The sequence below is a fragment of the Neopelma chrysocephalum genome, unplaced genomic scaffold, assembly GCF_003984885.1.
Source record: "Neopelma chrysocephalum unplaced genomic scaffold, ASM398488v2 Primary Assembly neopelma1_98, whole genome shotgun sequence".
Lineage (NCBI taxonomy): Eukaryota > Metazoa > Chordata > Aves > Passeriformes > Pipridae > Neopelma > Neopelma chrysocephalum.
The window spans coordinates 4123104-4143665 of record NW_020897761.1 but is presented as its reverse complement, the minus strand read 5'-3'; the positions used below and the strand labels follow the sequence as shown (position 1 = coordinate 4143665).

Sequence of the window (20562 nt, the reverse complement as noted above, 5' to 3'; positions counted from 1 at the left end):
CCTGTCACACAGCAGCCTGGTCACCCGGATCGACTATTCCAGGCATGCTACAGGAACACTCCCTGCCTGCCAGGAGCCAGTCCCATCTGCCCCTGAACCCTGTGGGACTAGCAGGAGCTGCCCAAAGTCACCAGCTGATGAGAAGGACCATCACAGTTAAAGGCTTCCTGGTAAGTCCAATCTGCCTCAGGGCACGAAGCAGCACATCTATCCTCAGTCTGTACCAGCATCCCCCTCCCAAGCTGACAGTGCTGCAGCCACCCGCAACAACAAAGCCAGCACCCAGTCTTCCAGCACACACCCAAGGAAATCCTGGCAGTGGTAGCCAGCTCTGTTACAGGCACCTGTCAGTGAGACAAAAGGGTTAAAGAAAGTGCCTCAAGGCACATGTTTTCTCCAGCACGTGCCTTGTCCAGATAACCCTCACTCTCTTCCCTGCCCTCTCCTCCACCACATCCATGCCTCAACCCTGAGCCCAGCATCCCCAAACACAGTGGCAGCAGAATCAGGTTGGGAGCTGTAACATCTCCACAGCAACTGGGGATGTCACAGCCCGCACGTGACCAGTTCTCTGCATCCATGCAACAAATGAGACCAGCTTGTTCCTGCTCACTCCCTCTGGAGCAGAGTGATGGCAAATCCTCCTTCACTACTGCGCCAAGAACTCTGTTCTCCAAGCATTCTCTTCCCCAGCAGCTGCCCTGACCCATCCCAGCAAGGAGCCGGAGTGCAGGCAGATTCAGAGGGAGGTCTTGCACCAGTTAGTCTGGTTTAGTATTCAATATTTTCTTTTTGATAGCAGGAAGCACAGGTCTCCAAGTACTCTTGCACTAGGTGCCTTTCTGCATTTTGTTCCCACTGCTGAGCCGCCCACAGAGAGAGCTTGCTGCTGTGCCACCCGGTGCTGTGCTCTCTGCACACTCCTGTTACCCGGTGGTACCCTGGGGACACAGCACATTCCCAGCCACAGCACACGCTGTCCCTAAGGCCTGCAAATCTTTAGAGATCAGGGCTCAGCCTGAAATATCCTGATCTTCCCCGCTGTCTGTAAATCAGTCATCAAGAGGAAAAAACTATGCCAACAGGAGCCTGGACTTCAAGCCCATGTCAGAAGAGCTTGTAACAAAGGGCTCGGGTTATCTGTCACTGTGAGCTCTTCATCATAAGAAAACAGGACTAGGAAGCCTTCAGCTAAGAAAGCAGTCAAGGAAAAACAGATGGCTTCTTGGTGTACCCAAAGCTGAGCTTGCCCTCAAGGCATTAACAACATGCCATCTCTCTGCCTTATTTCTCTCCACTTCGAAGAGCTTCCACATCACCCAATGCAGAGGCGAGCTGAACAGCCCGTCACTCCAGAGACCAGACTGGCTCATGCCATGGGTCACATCAAATTACTTCTCACTCAGTCATCTAAAAACGTTTCCCAGTTCATGAGCAAGTCAGACACAAACATGACCCTCCCAGTCAAAGCCAAGATCCTGATGCCACGTAATTCTTAAGACTTGGTGCTTCTCTGGAAGACAGCCACCTTACACCACTGTGAATAAACAAGACTGTCTGAAACCTGTTGTAGGAGTTTTTTTAAAAGGAATTTTGGGGGTGGGTTTTACATTTGTTTTTAAGCTTGCTTTTCCTTGGACCCAAGGCAGCAAAGCCAGGGCAGGTGGCCCCATTCCTAACAGACCTTGATTTAAACCAGTTGCATCAAGTGCCAGTGAACATCGCTTTGTTTGTGAAGTTTGCCATGTGGCCCAATGTATAAAAGCTGAGAACCATACAGGCATAATTTAGACCCCAAATGGCTGTTTGCTTTTTTACTGAGAACTAAAAGTGTCCTGTAAGAATACAGGCAGAACGTGCAGCAGCAGTAAAAAACATCTGTGATGGTACTTTGATGGTACATTTGGTATTAGCCAGCATAGCAATCAAATATGCAAAGCATCTCACTGGCAGGCCTGCTTTCAGACTAGGAGAACACTCCACAGATCCCAATACCATTCTCATTGCAGCAAGTCTGTCCAAGCCTGCTATTCTGGCCTTCTTCCAGATAGGCATGTGCAGCCAGCCACGCCAACAGCTCGCAGAGACGATGGTCTACACTGTTTTGTTAATTGCTCCATGTTTAATGCCGGCTCCTTCCTTTTCTGACTCCAAAGATTAATGAGATGACACTCAAAGAAATATCAGAATTCATTACCCAAATTAAAAACAATTTTTTTTGCGAAATTCTCATCATGCCTCAAATACAACAGAACTATTTAACACCCCAAAGTATGACTTCTCTCCAGCATGCAGATGTTCCAAAAATACAGCACTAGCAACCCCAACTACAGGGAAGGAGCAGCAAAGGGAAAACAAACCCCAATGTATTTAACAGCAGTCAAAAGGAAGGTTAGGAGAACCACCAGCTTCACGAAGAGCAATCTCTACAGCTGTACCAAACACCCTGTGTAACTCTCACAGCCCCTCAGTTGTGTGCTCTGACAGCACCAAGCTCCTCTGAGCCCCGCAGCTCTGGCTCATCTGTGCACAGGTGCTTTAAATATGGGACTGCAACGCTGGCCACAACTCAAAGGATGCCTCCAAATCAAACACATTAAACAGTTATAAAAGGAAGGTGGTTCTTTCCCAGAAGCATTTATTTAACTGTGATGGTTTTTACAAGGCAATGACACACAGCTGACAAAGCAGCCTCCATCAGCGCTAAATATAATTCACAAAGAACTCTGGATCCTGCCACTTAAACTGGGAACTCTATTCAGTATTTAAAACACTGGAAACATTGGTTAACATCCCTCAAATTGGAACAAAACACCGAGGGTAAAGCAGCTGAAAGGTTCTGTCCCTGGCAGATTTGTCTCCCTGGAAAGGAAGGTGCAAACTGAGAGGAGCTTTGCAACATTAACAGTGGTCACAAAAGGTCTGAAAATGCCAAAGCATTCAGCGCTCCTTGCAAGGCAAGAAATGCCTCTTGATGCCTCTGATTGAAGCTGCACTGTGCTCCAGCACATATCCCTTGCATTTCTACCATCAAATATTCTGGGCAGCGCTTGCTCATTTGCCACACTGTCTGCTGGAGTGCTCAGAAGAGCACAGATAAGCTGGGAAGGAAATTACCAAAGAACAGGAAAAAGGGATCTAATGAGATTCTAAAAGCCAAATAGTTAACCACATTACCCCAGCTGATGCAAGAATGAGATGGCTGAACTGAAACTACCAGCGCTACTGCCAGGGATGGAACTTCAGCAGTAACCAGAAGCAATATTTTAACTTCCAAAACCAGCTGAACTGAACAGAAAAGGCTTACAGAGAGTGCAGTGCCCAGCCTGCTGCCAAGCACAACACAAGCTCTCCAACTACAGCCCTGAAAACTACAGAACCCACCAAAAAGCACACTAATGAACAGAATCAGGATCTCTTTAAAGATGACCCGTGGAGGTCACTTTGCAGTGAAGCACCAGCAGATTTTGCATTGGCAAAGATTGCACGAAACATCATCTCCCTGCTCTGAGGACATAACTGAGTGGGAAGGCACCTCGATGACCAGGCTAACCTTATAGCCTGGGGGACAGCCAGGAGATGCATTTCCAGACCTTGCAGGGGGGTTGCAAACAGCTCAGGTTCTCAGAGCACTTCTGATCCTCTCTCAATAAGAGCAGCTTCCTTTAGAGAAAATCCTAGTCTCCAGATGATCCAAAAATGTCTCTCAACACTACTTTAAAAATGTCTTTCTACCCCCCAGTCTTTCTCTTCACATCTAAATATACTCTGTATGCTCTAGTTTAAAGAATCACTACTGAAAAAGAAAGCACTTGTTTGGAAATAGCACAAGATTTTCTGTTTATTTTCTTCTCTGTAAAAACCCCTCGTGACAGATTTCTCTGCATTTCTCCTGAAAAAGGGAGAAAACCTGGCAACTCAGACTTTGCTTACCCTCTTTTCTTAAAGCTGCTATGACCTTTAGGTTTATCAGGGAAAAAAGGAACCACAGGTTTTACTGAAGGAGTTCAGAAGAATCCCAGTGCCAAACACTTGCAGTGGCAGGCAGAACACACTGAATTGCTCCAGAAAAACATTTGCATTTCCTTAATACTCTAAACCTCTTCAGCAGCTGTCGGAAGTTGAGCTGGCAAGCAGAGATTCAATATTATTTAGAGATTACATTTCTTCAGCATCATTGCTGGTGATATTTCATTCCTGAAAGCAATAAGGGAGCAGCAAAGCAAGTGTCTGAACTTGCTAGTTCGATCTGTCAAGGATATTTATTAAAATATCAGTGTGACCTGTGTAAGCCAGTAAAATAGTGAGCTGTGACAGACACAGGGTGCTCCAAAACGCTCATCTTTGCTGTTCAGAACTTGTTCCAGACCCCTGTTGGATTTTTTAATGCTGAATATAAGCAATAAAACAGAAAGTAATTTATAACAATAATAATTCATTCGGTCCCCAGGCCTGTGAGTTCCCACTGAAACAGGATTTATCAAGATAAACTGTAGATGCTCTACAAAATAAGCAGGCGGAGGTAAATGAGGCATGAACAAGCAGAGGTTGTGAGGCAGCTTTTCCTCAGCAGGATATTAAGGTTCACTGCTAGGAGGGATTACCAAGGAGCCCATCCAGGAATAAGATAGTTACTCCATTTGTGCACAGGACCACACCATTAGATCACTCATGGGGACCAAAGTCAACAGCCAGACCAGTCTCAGCTCCCTGGAAACATTCCCTTCTAATGCGTAGTGCAATCAGCTAACACTAACATGACAGTGATGCCAAGACCAAGGAATAGATATCAGCATCATTTTGTGGTCAGTGCTCCTGCTCATGGATGAGCCATGGCACATCTGAAACTAGGTACACATACACAGGCTGTCAAAGAGCATTTCTGTCACAGGAACAGTTGAGGATCATCGGGGCATGAGACAGGGATAAGTGCCACAAAGTTTTTTTCAACCATCAGGATGGGATTTATCCTTAATTTTATGCTGTCCTCACAGGATCACACTCAACCTCTGATTTTCACCATATGACTGTAGCTAACACCAAGCACATCAAACTTTGCAACAGGGCCTATGGCTAATCATATAAGAAATGTATTTATGCACATTATATGTTTTTGGCATAATCCTGGTGAGCACAAGCTCTCCAGAGAGCCAGTGTAGATTTGCTACCAGTCCCTGGGTGTTTGAGCCTTCATTTCCATCACTGTGAAACAAAGGTCAGCTCACAGCAAGCACCTTGAAACTGGCTGAAGGGCAACACTGGAGCCAAGGGAGCTCATGCTACAACTGCTTCACTAACAGATTGTTATATGTAATGTATATGAGAACTCTGACCACATATAAGTGTTCATATAACTACAAATTACTAAGCCATTCCTTCGTTTTCACACCCAAATCAGCAAGAATGCTGCAGACACAGATGGCCCCCCATGACTGATATTCAGTGGGGTCCTCTGTTTGCAGATGTACCAATCAAACAGAGATTGGCTTCTGCTCTGGGAGGGTCGGTGGAGAGTGTGAATTCACTCACAGGAGAAAAGCCCAAAGTTACTCGCGTAATAACTTGGAAAATATGGTGATAATTTTGGAACCAAGATAGCCCAGGAGACTGTTAGCAGGAGCAGCAGCAGCCTGCTGGCAGAAGACAGAACACAGAGAAACAAAAGCTAGAGAAGGAGCCTGAATTCACTATTCAAGAGTCAGTAACTGTGGGAGAAAAGACGAATTGTTGAATTTCCAGAGATTAGAGAACTGTTTACACTGAACTACACCAAATTCTGCCATTTAAGCTGGTTCAAGCCCTCTGTGATGCCCTGCATGTCAATAAATCTATTTTGACCTACCGATAAACAGACGTTGCCTCTTGGCATGGCTGTGATTCAGGCAGCCCCATACCAAATCTTGGCAGCACTGGGCCATAGTGGCTGCAGCAGGATACTGTATGCCTGCAGCTTCTACTTCCTGGGCTTTGTCACACACCAGAAAAGGCAAGGAATCACAAAAGCATCAAGTCTGATGGATTCAAAAAGGAAAGTTGCAAAATTCCTCTGTTCAGTGGGAAGGTAGAGGAAAGATGCAGCATACAAGACTGGATATTTCTAATGCTTCAAACATCAAAAAAACTCGTGTCTAACTTTTGTCCTTTATTGCACTCCAGTTGTCATATGATTTCCACAATACAATGCAGGGAGAACAAAGGAAAACTCAATTACGTACCCTTTTCTCAGGAACACATCTAACGTATTTCCCCACTGTAGATCTCCCCTGCTCCAGATACTTTCTATCTGCACTCAAAATTAGCAAACGGTCAAAACATTATCAGAGCTTGATAAAAATCAAAGTCAAATGTTTTCAACAAAATCCTCTTTGTTACCACACTCTGATGGCTACTGGAACTGCCAACCTGTTCTGAGAGATGCCTTAACGATGAAGCATCATTTAAAAATGCATTTGCAGCTGTGCATATTTCACTTCAATCACACAATTGTGAATTATACCTCAGCAAGTCCTTGCAGAAAAGAGGTGGGCTGTCAGGGGGATGTGAAGGGGGAGAGAAAAGAAAGGAATTTCTACCAAACAAAAGAGCTCCAAGAAACGGATACAACTTTGCTGGAAGCTGTTCCCAGCCCACTCAACATTTTTGACTGTATACAGACATACCAGAATCCCAACAAGGGGCATTTTTCCCAGCTAAAATACAAACCATCAGCAGATCTGACCACCACTAGAGAGAAAATACGACAACCTAGTGGACGCAAAGCAAAGCAGAGTGAAATCATCTTACAGTTGTGCCAACTCAAGAGCTACCTTTGAGAGCTCACCGTGGTGGCACCCTCATACAAACACCTGCCCGGTGTCCAGCTCACTCCTTGGCAAAGCAAAGCAAAGCAAAGCAGGATTCCTGTTTGCTTTACTGCCAGAGTTGTTTACATGGCACTCAAAAGTACACAAGATAAAAAGCACCTTTTCCTGCCTCCCTAGAAGCCCTATAAAGCACTGTACAGCTTTGCCAATGTTCACCAGACAGTTTTACTGTCTGTTCTACATCGCTTTCAGGGCTCAAAGCCACAACAGTGGCCTGTGGTGATGCCGAGAGAGTCCAGGGGAGAAGGAAATACCACAGAACACTGGAGGCAGCACGCACCTGGGACGTTGGTGAGGTCAGACTAAACTCCCCCACAACCCAGCTCTGGACCAGAGCCTGTACTCAAGTACCTGACTATGTTTTTTTGACCCAGAAATCCTCTTGAGTGCAAGTGCTGTGCAAAGGTGGAAGCATGAGGAATCAGGCTACTTGGACCTGCAGGAGAGCAGTGCTGCTGAGCAAACCTGAGCATGCAAACCCAGGCAAGGCAGGTGGATCTTTGAAACATGTCACCACGCGTGCAGGGCATCAAGGAGAGCTAAGCATTTTGCATTCCACACATGCACAGTAAAGGATCAGCACTAGAAAGCTGGCCTTGAACACAGGTGCAGCAGGAACACAAACAGCCACTGGACATTTAGGTTATGATCCTGGAACAAGGAAACAATTGAATGAACAGTAAAAGCTTATTACAAATGTTTGTTTGGCTTTTTTTTAAGGACACTCAGCAGGACCTGCCATTTATATGTCAGAAAAACAGGAGCATGCTGACCGAAGGCAGAACAGAGAAAATCCAGCTCTGAAATCCCTTCTCCCTTGAAAAAGCTCTACCCACTTGCTTGAACGAAGCACTGGCCAGGCTTCTGATCCTCAAGCACACCCCCATGGGCCAAGGGTACAGAGCCACCAAAGTTTTGTCTCAGTGAGCAGCTTTACACTTGAGCTGCTGAATGCTACACGTTGGGAGGAAAAACATCCTCTGATCTGCTTTGGTATCTGCAAGTGGCTGTCTCAGATTCTCACTGGGACTGAAGGCAAAGCTTATCCAAGTACCTGGAGACACTCAAAGTCTATTTGTGAAGAAAGGACAAAGCCTATATTAATGGTCTTCAACTCTGAGCGAAATAAAGCAGAATCCTGGCAGAAAGAAGATACAGATCCCTCCAATCTAAAGAGAAATCGGAGCACCTTAAATTCTGGCATGCTCTCAGGCACAGGGTAGGGAAGAGGTAGCAGAGCAAATAAAAGGGAGTTCAGCCCCTAGCAAGCCACTAGCAACATGAAATATATATGATCCAGTTCTTGCAGTTCTCAGCTTTCCTTGCAAATCCTTCATTTTGAAGCAGTGGGTGCAACTTGATCAGGAAAGCAGCATATCATCTTTCTACCAGTTAGAAAGCACACAGGTGTATTTTCATGAAAGAGGACGTTTTAGAAGGATCCTTTTGATGCTAAAACCTGCCCACCTGAGAGGAAGATATCACAGAGGAAGGCTGCAGGACAGCCCCAAGAAACTCAGAGCAGACCCTGCAAACAGCAAATCCGCGGGTGGATGGAAGAGTGGAAAGTGCCATGAGAGGAGAGCAGGATTAGAAGTGCTACAGATTTATGATAAGCAATGCTCTAACAATAGCTTTCTTTTAAGAAGGAAGCTCTTCCTGCTGTAGTTAATCTAGTTAGTCTGAACATACATTTATGCACAGGGGAAGGACTGCACACAGGACAGGCAACTCCTCGGTCAACTAAACCCACCCATTTTAAAACTCCTACAATACCCAGTAACATGGACCACAGCAGAGGGGGAATAGTTGCTCCCCCAAGCAGCTGTCAGGGGCTGTTCAGTGGGCCTGTTCCAGCCTTTACATGGGCTGGATGTCCTAGGAAGGTCTTTTTCAGCCACGTTTTCCATTTTCATCATTTCTCCCCACCCTGAAAGGTCATGCAGATGAAAACATCAATTTAACTAATGCCAGATGGGAAACAAGTCAAGCCATATGAATCTTTGCTGATTATATAATTACCTTCATTTCTTGCAGAAAGATGGAAATACTTACAGTCGCTGGCTGAATATTTTGTACATAAACATTTCTAGGCTGTTTGTACTTTAAAGAAATTAAGTTCACATGGTTTTGACCAACTACTCCGTTACCATGTGGCACCTTCATGAGAAGAAAAAAAGCCTGAATTTGAAACTATGCCAGGAGGTTGCAGACACTACTCTCCCCCAGGAGTCCAAAATAATACTTTTCAAACGGGCTTATCAACTCACAGTTATATATTTACTGAGTAGAAAATTAAGACAATTTGCGCTCAGTGTTAAATACACCAAATTATTTTCTGCAGACCTCAAGGTCATTTAATTTACTTTCAATGAGCCCCAACACATCAGCAAGGAAAAGAGCACTGAAATGTTCAGGCTCATTTGCTACTGAACCAGAGCAGTACAGCAATGGACAGTTTCAACAACAAACACATCAAACCACGTGCCACGCTTCACGTGTATAGGCAAGGGCAGCACCGAGAAACTGCTACAGATGCAGATGCAGCTCTGCAAGTCACACTCTTACTATAAAGCCATTAGCAATTAAAACTCCAGAGCACCAATGCCGAGTTCTGAATGGAGCCAGTTGTATTTGTAGGTGCCCCATTAGAAGCCAGGAGCACATGTTTAAATTTGCATAAGAATCGGTGTGACAGATTCAGTTACATCCCCGGCAATCTCCAGTAGCTTTGGTTACACTGTCAATTACTCAAGTTAGAAAGTGCTTGTCTGAGAATCCCATTACAAAGAGTCCGGCTCCCAAAACCTTCTTCCCACCAGAGACTTCCCCTTAGAGCCCAAAAGAAGGAAAGACCACATCTAGCCCAACCATCTCTTCCCTCTGACCCGCTCTGCAGCTCTGACAACACCAGCCCTGAGCTGGGGAACACACACAAGCCTTTGGACCACCCAGGGTTTCTAGCACAGAGCTAAAACATGAGCCTCTAAACAAAGGGCTGGACTTCTCCCACAGTCATTGAAAGTCATTTCCCTGGCCTAAAGGGAAACTCTGCTAAATTAGAAGTGTGATGCATACTTTGGGAGCGTGCAGAACCACTTACTGCTTCCACCTGACTTTGGAGCTGCAGTGGGTTACTTGCTCCATCCTCATCCTCACACTCTGCCTGGACGGCCATTTGGACCATTCAAAACACAGCTGAGAACTGATCCAACTGAAATACAGCCCACTTCCTCATTTCTACCCCCCAAAAACCTTCTATCCCTAGCCACTTTACCATGTGAACTCTCAAATGCTTACACTGGCACAAGGCAGAAGGTGATGTCAAGCAGCAGCCTAAGTGGGTAGGTTACACAGAGCCACCCGACACACCAGCCTCAGAGGAGCAGGTAAAAGCTACCTATAACCTTACCTGGAGGGTGTCAGGACAGTACAACAGCTCTGCACACATCTGAGAGAGCTCTTCAGTGAGCGAGCTGCTGGAGCCCTGCTGTAACAGGCAGAACTGGTAAATGCTCCAGTCTTACACCGCCAACTACCCACTGCACAGATGGAACTGTAAAAAGACAGAGCCCTGATGGTGGCTGGGAAATGGGTACTACTGTCTCTGCTGAGAATAGCAGTGTCCCTGTCCCTGTTACAAACCACTCAGTTCACACGGTTGAGGCAGCACCGAAATCAGGACACACATGACAAGGTGAAATAAAGACTGCATGTGAATCTGAGGAGCTGGGAAGTTTGCAAGATTGTCTCGAGATCAGACCCCATGCTATGGACGCCCATTTTCAGCACAGCCCCTCCAGAGGCAATCAAATCTAGCTCCAGCACAGCCTCCAGCTACAGTGTGCAATCCCTAAAGAAACTCAAGACTGAGTGACCTCAAACAATCCTGCTATATTTGTAAAAACGTGTGTGAGGAGACGTCCTCCAACAACCCTATGCCTTCCATGGGAGTTACAACATCAGACCAGTTCCCTAAAAGAGAAAGGAATCAGTGTCTCCAGTGTAGAAAATGAGGCTGCTCTTTTAAAAAGACCTAGACTCACAATCCCAAAGACAAATGCATCCAAAGAGAAGTTGCAACTCCAGCAGTTCCGACAGAATCTCACGAACTGTTCACAGACTGACATTTCAAGCTGGTACAAAGCTCCCCAGACTCTCACTTCTGTGGTTTCAGGATGCACTGCAAAACTGCCTGGTGGGCAGTAAACTCTGCCTAGAAAGAAGGCTCTACTCCCCCATGGCTGGCACTCAGCAGTTGCCAGGACAGCTACAAAATATGGTGGTGCACTAGCTGGAAAAATTCACCTACTAAATGGAAAGAAAGGCTGGCTGGGAATGGCCTCAGACATCCAAAGTGTGAAACTGCACCTATACATAAATTAATAGGAGGCCACACTGCTGTGTGAAAGGGCAGTCTTGTACACCTCACTGTGTGTTCCCACTTCTGATCTAAGACACCTGCTCATGGTTTGTTTGTTTATTTGTTTTGTGCTTTTTTTTGCAGGTGGGCTGAGCACTGTAAATTGTTTCTCCTTCCAGAAGCAGCAGTATGTCTGTGCAGGTTCCTCTTGCAGAACACCCTGGTAAGCAGCTGTAAGAAAGGGAACTGCACTGCCATACAAATCCTACAAGGGCTATCTCATGACAAGTCACTGCCAAGCTACGATCTCATCGCTTTAATGAGAGCACCCAACAGACCAACGTGCTCCAAAGGCACAGGCACCATCAGCTCTGCACGAATGATGTGCCCCAGCCTTTGCAGCTGTTCCCTCTGGCTGACGGCTGCTTCGTGCTCCCACAGAGGACAAGCCTGGGTGGCCACGGGAGCGTGTCACTAGCCTGCCACAACAGCATGGTCAAGGCACAGGGTAGTACAGCTGGGGCCCTCAGCAGAGAATTCCCCAGTGCAATCCAGCATAGCAGGAGCCAGGACACGCCAGGGATCGCTCACAGGATGTGGCAGACGTGGTACTCATGGACCTTTGCCTGGTTCTCGGAAGCTGGGGTGTATCCGCATTAACCACGTTCTCTGGGCAGACTGTCCTCTCAGCAGAAAGGGGATACAGATTTATATAGACTATATATAGATAAAGCTTCCTAAGAATCTCTCCATGGGGGTTATTCTCTGCTCTATATCTAGATCTGGCCTAGTGCCTGTTGGGAAACACGTATCAGACAGCCATGTGTGCAAACTGCAGCTCATTTAGGCCACTAATGAGAGCCCTGCACTAGAAACCTCTATAACACAGGCCAGAACCCCATTATGAGCTCCACAGTTTTCCCATGTCTCCATTTGCAGCCTTCGATGTGTTTCCCTGCAGAGGTGAAGATCCCTCTAGAAATCTCTCTCCTGCACATGACATTTACTTACCAGCAGTGAGGAGCATCTCCAAGCCCTTGAACTGCAATGGCTTTGTAGAAAAATAAAAAGAGCAGAGAAGGATTTTTAACAGTCAAGCTCAACAGAGCAGAGGGATCTGATGAAAGGAGACAGTATCTTTCTTCCGAAGATTTTTAGCAGCAAAATAAAGTGCTCTGTTGAGCAGTGAGCATGTTTCACTTCACTCTGCATACAGGCACACACTTGATCCCCTTGCTCTTTCACAGCCTCACACCTTCAAACCTTCACCTCTCCCCAGCCCCAGCAACACACACTAATAAAGCCATCCTGGGTCACCAGGTTTGTTCCTCTTTTTCTTTTTAGAACAAAACTACCTCCCTCCCCGAGGTCCAGAAGGACCTGCAAGCTGTGCAGATTTTGGTTAAACACCATCATTCCCTCTTGGCTACTCCCTTCCACTTACCTCCTACAGGCTCCAGAGCACCTGACTGCCAAAAAGGAAAATGAGGAGGAGAGGGCAGTTGGTTTATCTTTAGACCAAACTAGAGCTTGGGGAGGGAGGTCCCACACATTTTAGAGCACTAGGGGAAAAGTGGCTAGACTACCATTTCCCAGCAACAGTAAAGCAATCACATTTATTTAACTTTAATACAGTTTGGATGAGCCACTGCAGGAAACAGGATGAGTTGTTCAAAACCTCCCAGTGCCCAGGTGCTGCTCTGTGCCCAAATGGCACACACCATCCTTGGGGGCATTTCCCAGCCTATTCAAACACTGATGAGACAAACAGTTAACTGTCCAAACCCACAGAGAGGCTATGGATCAGTAGCACACTGCACACAACATCAAAGCTGATATTTTATGCTAATCCATCTGCTTATGGGAGAACAAATGCTATTTTCCTTGACAACTCTTCTGAAGTAAGATCTGAGCAACTATGCAGATTTCAAACTCTTTTGAAATATCAGTAGACCAAACACTCCTACTTTCAGTGCAAAAACTCCCAAGAACAGCCTCTCTGCAGCTCAGGCAGTGAGTTACACAAAGCACAAAGCCCCCCGGAGCTGCACCCAAAACACAAGTGCTGCCAACACACCAAGCCAGGTGAGCACCCGCACACTGACTGGCTTGCAGACCCCAGCTATGGTTTACATGCAGGAGAGCCTCCACCAAGCCAACTTCACAGCATACAGAAGCTGCTCTCAATTTGATTCTTGCCGCACACTTTAAAAATTAGATTGCTTTCCCACTGCAGCAGGGCAGGCATTTGAGCTCCTGATCAAAAATAGTTATTGCCCTGCAAGTAACTGTGCTGGAAGGCAGCCTGGCCTGCAGATTCTCAGCTGCTAGATGAGAAGGAACACGGAGGCCACCTCAGAAGCAAGGCACAGCTCATTACAAGTGACACAGCCACGCAAAGCACTGCAGGAAAGGCTGAAATGGTTTTAGAGGAGGAAAAGGGTTCCAGATCGCAGCACGGAACAAGGGAGTCCATGCATCTACTTTTCCAAACACAAGGAGCTTGTCTCCTCACCAGGCAGATCTGCTACAGCTTTACCAACCCAAGGACAGGGTCCTACATGTTTTTGAGGAATCCCTCCTCCAGGGATACCGACTGCATCAAGCGCAGCATGCCCATCAGAGCTCTCCAGGCAATTCATTATTTTAAACAAATGAGCGATTAGCAAGGATCCACTCTCTTCCTTGCAAAGCTGGCTGCATGCCCTGCAAGCCTCCACACCACTGTACAGTATCATAATCCAATTAAACCTCACCATGAGAGAAGCTTCATGCTATCACATTCAATTACCCAGTTAAGCCTCTTATCATCTGCACGTTAGGATCCATTCGGACTGAAACTCCCCCAGCACTGTTTGGGAGGCGGCACTATTCAACCAACCAAGGACACACAGATATTGCATCTGGGCCTGCAGGAGGACCATAGAGGTTAGGAGATTCATACTGCTGGCTTGTAAGGAGGTAGAAACACAGGAAAAATAAAATACAGTGACCAGTTCCTGCCCACTCAGTTATATGCTCTCTGAGGTGACCCGCTCGCCCCTGTCCTCCTGCTCCCTGACTTCCCAGGGAAATGGGACAGTTCTGAAGAAGCACAAGGGACCCAGAGGAATTTCAATGGAATGGCGAAGGCTAATAGAGGACCTGGCAATACAGAGTTGTCTGGCAGCCAGCCACCAATTCCATAGGAAATACCCTCCCGAGAAGGTCACCATAACGGTGGCAAAATTTGGCCCAAAAGAATTAGAAAAAGCTGCCAAGATGTGACGCAAATAAAGCCAGCGAGCAGGCCAGCTTCCTGCATGAGGCCAAAACAGGGAGCGCTCTTGGAAAAAAAGAAAGATTAAGGGTTGCAAGGAACATAATGGCCTCTTGTAACAGCTGAGTTGTTGCTTTTCTTTTCTTGGCAGAAAAGAGGGATGTTTTGTTGCTGGTTGATTAATCTATTATGCAAATCATTTCATAGCTAATTTGATACAGCCACAAGCTTGCCACAGAAATCATCTGCCTGCTCACAGCCAATGAAAGGTGGAGCATCAACAGCTCCATTTGAGAGAGCTTTTATTCCCTGGACAAGCAGCTACAGGGTCACCTCCTGCCATGCAGGGCTACAGGAACACAGGCCAGACCTGCCAGGGGACAAGAGGGGAAGGTCCTTTGGGCACCCTCATTTGGTGGAAGGCAAGGAAAGAGGCCCTTCAAAAGAGTAGCCCATCCCTTCCACTCCCAAAATCCTTTTGCACTGGCCATGTGCAAAACATCCAGGTGAAAACCACACACAATCCCACCCAGAGACTTTGGCTAGCAGCTTTAAAATTTTAAGATGTTTCCAGAACTGTTCATGACATGCACAAGCTTCACTTCACGTCACTTAAAAGATGCCTCAAAATAGGTCTAACTGGACATCTGACTCCAACAAACAGCTCAGCCTCTAGACACAACTTTTCTACTGAATAACACAAGAGTCCAAATTACATTCAGTAGTATCACATAAAGTGACAATAGCTGCTGTGATAGGATTTACATAGGGATCACTAGTCTCACCCAAAGTACCGCTACTTTGGTTTTCATCTCTTCCACAAAGACTAAGAGGGAAACACAGCATATTTTATCTCCAAGAACAAAGGGGTTGGTTCTGGTCACTGTGCTTTACTTCAAGCAGTTCATCTCCATTGCTCAGTCGTGGATGTTTATCCTCATGCATCTCACACGTTTAACATCGCCTTAGTGATATTTTTGAAGCCTATCCTGTGCCCTCATTTGTATTCAATTTCCTTCCGTGGTAAAACGTTAGGCATTTCATGCTATTCAAACAAAGTCAAAACAAAGCCTCCAAATAAGCACTTCTGAAACGTACCTAGTCATCTGAGTAATTAAACATTTTCCCAGTTCCAAATGTGCTGAAAATCTACTGTCAGCTCCCAATGAATGTGCCAGCAGTTATCCTAACAAACAAGAGTTCTCTCCATGGAATAGGAGGTTAAGATACATTTCAAGTAACATCTCTCCCTACCTGAATTAATCAATGTTTTTAATTACACAGCATCACCTGAACATCATTATTACTCTAGCAAGTTGTCCACCTTTCTCTGCCAATATGGTGCATAGCTACCATTGCTCAAGCCAGGACAGAACATGCTCTCACTGGCCAAAAGAAACTCCCATTCCCAGTGTAGGCATGCATCCTTCACACCAAGGGGTAAAGTCTTTCACTTCCAAGTGAATTTGCAGCAAATACTCATAGAGAAGAGTCAGCCATGGACTTCACACAGGTCAGAACCCCTCAACACTCAGAACCCCTCAACACTTTGCTAGCAGAGGGAATTACCATGTAGGGGTTCAAACCTGCAGACTGCTGGAGTGGCTCCACGCCCCAGCAGTCCTCACTGTCCCCCTCCTGGTCACAGGAGATAGATCAGTGGAAGAAGATGGGAACTGGCAGAGAGAGAAGAGCACATAGCCTGGGGCATGGTCAAACTATTAGGATCCACTCAGCTGCTGTGAATCCAAAGTCTCACCCTAACCAGTTTCCATCCCCCCTGGGGATGTCCGTACCGGGGCTGGTGTGAATGTCCCAGTGCTGCAAGGCCATGTCACAGCACACTGAGCAGTCACATCCCCACACCACCAACCTCCTGTTTGAGTTCAGGGGATGTGCATGGATTCCCTTCACGTTTCCTTACACAGCAGGCAAACCACAGAGGTGAGCCAACACGTGAAATGCTCAGGCAGTGCCCAGTCAACAACCTCAGATCTCCAGCACTGTCTTTTCACAGGTCTGTTCCACAGGCTTCTTCCTTTGTATCCCCAAGGGACACCAGGTCACACCTGCTCTACATCCAGTTTGGTCACAGTACGCTGAAATTCACTTTACAGTTCAAAGCTTAGCAGGAACTTTTACAAGTTTGTGACAACTAAGTCAATAGCCTCAATCAAAACCTACTCTGAATGGGAACCCACTCTGCTTCCTCTTTCTCCAGCAGACCATTCCAACAAAACTTTTCCCCCAAGACCACTCTTCCTCTAGACAGCCTCCCCATGGTGCTACCTCCTCATGAGGCTCCTTCAGGATGGGACAGTACTGCACCCTGACATTCACACCCACAGCTTCATAAAAAAAATGGAAAGTAAAAAGAAACACCACCAAATTCCACAGAGTAATTCTTACTTTTCGGTATGAGGAAAATGAGGGGGGGGAAAAAGTGTTGATTCTCTCACAGCCATGCTGCAAGATCACTCACAGTTTTTACAGATGGTAAGGAGAACTTCATGTAGTGTAACCTTCCTCAAAGGAAAATATTTCAATGCACAGAAGAAAGAAACAGCAGGAAAAGGTAGGCATCTCTCCCTACTGGCATGCAGTGGATACGCCCAGATAGTGAGACATTTTGAGTCACATTTCTGGGATGACTAAAAGAAAGTAGTTGCATTTCAGAAGTACTATGGTCAAAACCCTCAGGAGCTGAAGACAGAAATCAGAAAATCATTTCTGCAAACGGCAGAAGAGAAAGGAGACCAAGACAATAGCAAAACACCTCACCTCATGTTTCACTCCAAACACAAAATTATAGGACAACACCATGACTCTTCACTATTATTCTTCCTTAAGCTTAAACACAGCCTTTTCACACAAGGAAACTCCATGGAAGCACCAAGGCAGCCTTCCAGATTTTGCTGACACCCCACCCAAGCTGAGTGGACTTTCAGTAAATCAACCACCGAGGAAGAGCGTGTTCAATAGCAGTGCTTTCGAGATGTCTCTCCCACAGTCCAGCTCCCTGCCATCATCTGGGAAGCATACACACATCCACGTGAGGCCCTCCACCTCAACACCCACCCACCCAATTTAGGGAAATGCAGGCACAGACTGCTCCAGGCACTGCTTTCGCCCAGCCCCTCCTGCTCCAGCTTACTGTAGGAGAAGCACCTTAGAAATGGAGTAAGATTTATTGTGCCAAAAAGAAGGGGGAAGGAAGCAACATTCCCTCCCCAAACACATACTCCTCTTCCATGAATCCTTTGACTTTGTGCCAAGTTCAAACCTCTTCTCTACTGGGAAAGCCTGTCCTGCCAACAGAAACCCAGAGGGGAACTTGTGGAAATCTCAGAAGAGACCAAGGCAGTTCCATGGTATTTGACCACACACCAAGGCCCACTCTCCTCCACATCCGCCTCTCACGTCCCAACAGACATCAGCTTGGATAACAAGCTCATTTGGGATACAGTTTCCCATGCAGGAGTTGTCATCCCAGTATCTCTCGCTTTAAGATAAAGAATCTTAAAAGTCATTGTGCCATAGGGAAAATCATTACAATTCTAACTTAAAATGCAGAGGCAGTGTTATAACTTCAAGGTTATCAAACCCCTGCCTTCTCCAACAGAGAGGTCTGTTGCAAAGCCTGTAATGAAGTGCAAAACATGGACCCAACGCAGCATCACAAGGCATGATGTTCAGTGATTAGAAGCAGCAGCATTGACTGGGAACTGCTACAGAATTTGGTGTTTGCCCAGCACACACCTCACTGTGCCATGGAACCAACATCTCCACAGAACCTGCAACCTCAGCTGCTCCTGACCTCGCTTCAGGTTAACAAAAAACACTTGGCACTCACAGCTACAGCTGCAGACCTGCCACACACTGCACCACATACACAACCCCTGCACGTGTGCCCAGCCCATGTGGGGCACCTCCAGCAGAAAACTCCACATCCTTGGAAAGACAGGCTCATTTGGCTGGCAGCAGCAGATGCAGCAGCTGGATGTCTGCTTATCCCCCCAGGCTCTAGGGGAAAAGGGCACCCAGGAACAGCAAACAAAGGTGATGGCAATAACAGGGCTGAGAGCAGAGGGACCCACTGCTACAAACTCCCTCATACAAAACCTCTGTTCCTAGAAGGTCCCAAATGCCCCAGTTCTTCCATCAATGCCTCAGCCCAGGCAACCTGAGCACTTTCACCATCCCCTGCTTCACAGCTTGCTTCAGCAACTCCAAATTGGCCCCCTCAAGCCCCAGTTCTGCCCCACTTGCCCAGATATCCACCTGTCCCTTGCATTCCTCAGATTCCTCCAGGCACCTCAACCACCTGACTCCAAGCTGCTGCCCACCACAACTCAAGCACCCAGGACCCCACCCTAATTGCCATCCTGTGCACCCCACCCCCTACCACATCAAGGCAGGGTCAGTGTCCTTACACTGCATTTTCTGGTCATCTACAGATTTGCAAACAAGCAAGCTGTGTTGCGAGCTCGTTTTCAGATCTGCAAGTATCAGCATAAATGATAATGCAGAATGAAAAGTCCTTGACAGTGACGGACATTTGTTTTTTAATTTGTCTAACAGCCATTGTTACGAGGTTGGATGAGATGGAAACCCAACTGCCTTCCTGTAGTCGAGGGTGCAATGGAGAGAACAGTTTTCAGAGCAGCATTACAAGAGCCCTCTGTGTCCTCTGTACAACAGGGACAATGCCAATCACACTGGAACTATAGAATCTCAGAATGGTTTGGGTCGAAAGGGACTTAAAAGATCATCTAATTCCAATCCCCCTGCGATGGGCAGGGACACCTTCTAGTTTAGTGCAAACAATCAAAAAGCACCAACTGCTCCTGCAGCTACTCCCATACAAATAACTTCCATAGCAAAGGGACTCCTTGAAGAGGGGCACATTCCCCTCGGTGCCAGTCCCTTTCCAAGACCTCCCGTTGCAGGAAAGAAAGGCTGAACAAGACACAGGCAGAGAAAGTTACTGCCCCAAGGCACTGTTAGCACAGATAAGCTGTTATAAATCAAGATCATCTGCAACTGCAGGACTCAGGTTTTCTTCTACCCCACGTTATCTTCCTGCCCACGATGCCAAAGCACTACTACTGTGGGCAGTGTTTATGTTAAGATAGTTACTAATCCCTGCAAGACAGGGGCATGGCCACCAAGCCCAACCTGCTATCTGGATGGCGCAGAAGACAGAGGGATTTGGGGGGTTTGTAAAGCTTGCAAAGCTTTACATTCCTGCCAGGTCAGCCTGATGACTCTGTTCCCTTTCTGCTCGCTTGGTGCGTCCTCATTTGAAACAAAACAAAAAAAGAAAGATAAAGAGGGGCGTTTCAGAGATTTGTCTTCGGCACGTTTGAATCCTCAAAGGCTTTCTGTTAGAGCCAGGCTTGAAAAGCGCAAATTTTATAAAAGCTAAGAGGGATGCCTCCCATGCGGGCTAAAACCAGCGCAGGCAGGGACCGCGGCCGCGTGTTTACACACAGCAGAGGTGGGGAAAGAGCCGAGACGGGGAGAGGGCGGACAACCGGTCCTAGAGAAAGGGATGCCCACCCCGAGCCCATCCCCGCGGGGCATTTCCCCGCAAAGGCGCCGTTAACGGGACACCCCGCGGGGACGATGGAGCTCGGGGAAGGAGCCCCAGCCCCGCCACCGGCACACACACCACGACAGGGTTTGGGAAGAGGGGGACGCTCACTGAGAAGGTGACACCCTCACACACCTGACACAGACACAGCTGCAGCCCTCCCACCCTTTTTACGGCCGGGGGGTCCCTGCACTCCCACACCCACCCCAAAACCCACGGAAGGGGCAGCAGGAGCCGTGCCCGTCACTGCGGCAGCGCTGACGGGGTGGGAAGGGACACTGAAATTGCGAGGAGGTGATGGGAAAGGGGGGTTGAGGAAGCAGCTGCGAAGCCTCGGGGAGGGGGGGGGGTGTCCGCCCTCTCGGTCCGCGCGTTACCTGGGGACGCAGCTCGGGCTGGAACCGTCGATCTCCCACGTGGCGAAGAGGTTCATAGGCACGGGCCGCCCCAGGGCCCCGGCGCCGCCGGGGAAGCTGAGGCG

General features: G+C 47.2%; 1 protein-coding gene across 5 annotated transcripts in view; it reads right to left on the bottom strand.

The window, feature by feature from the left end:
* The window catches only part of PACS2 (phosphofurin acidic cluster sorting protein 2), a 73925-nt gene extending 53369 nt beyond the window's left edge, over positions 1–20556 (bottom strand). For all 5 annotated transcript variants that reach the window (XM_027694618.1, XM_027694619.1, XM_027694620.1 and 2 more), the window contains exon 1: positions 20459–20556. In XM_027694618.1, coding sequence (XP_027550419.1) covers positions 20459–20514 — 56 coding nt within the window. In that variant the 5' untranslated portion in view covers positions 20515–20556. The remainder of the gene's footprint in view (positions 1–20458) is intronic.
* Positions 20557–20562: the final 6 nt, after the last annotated feature.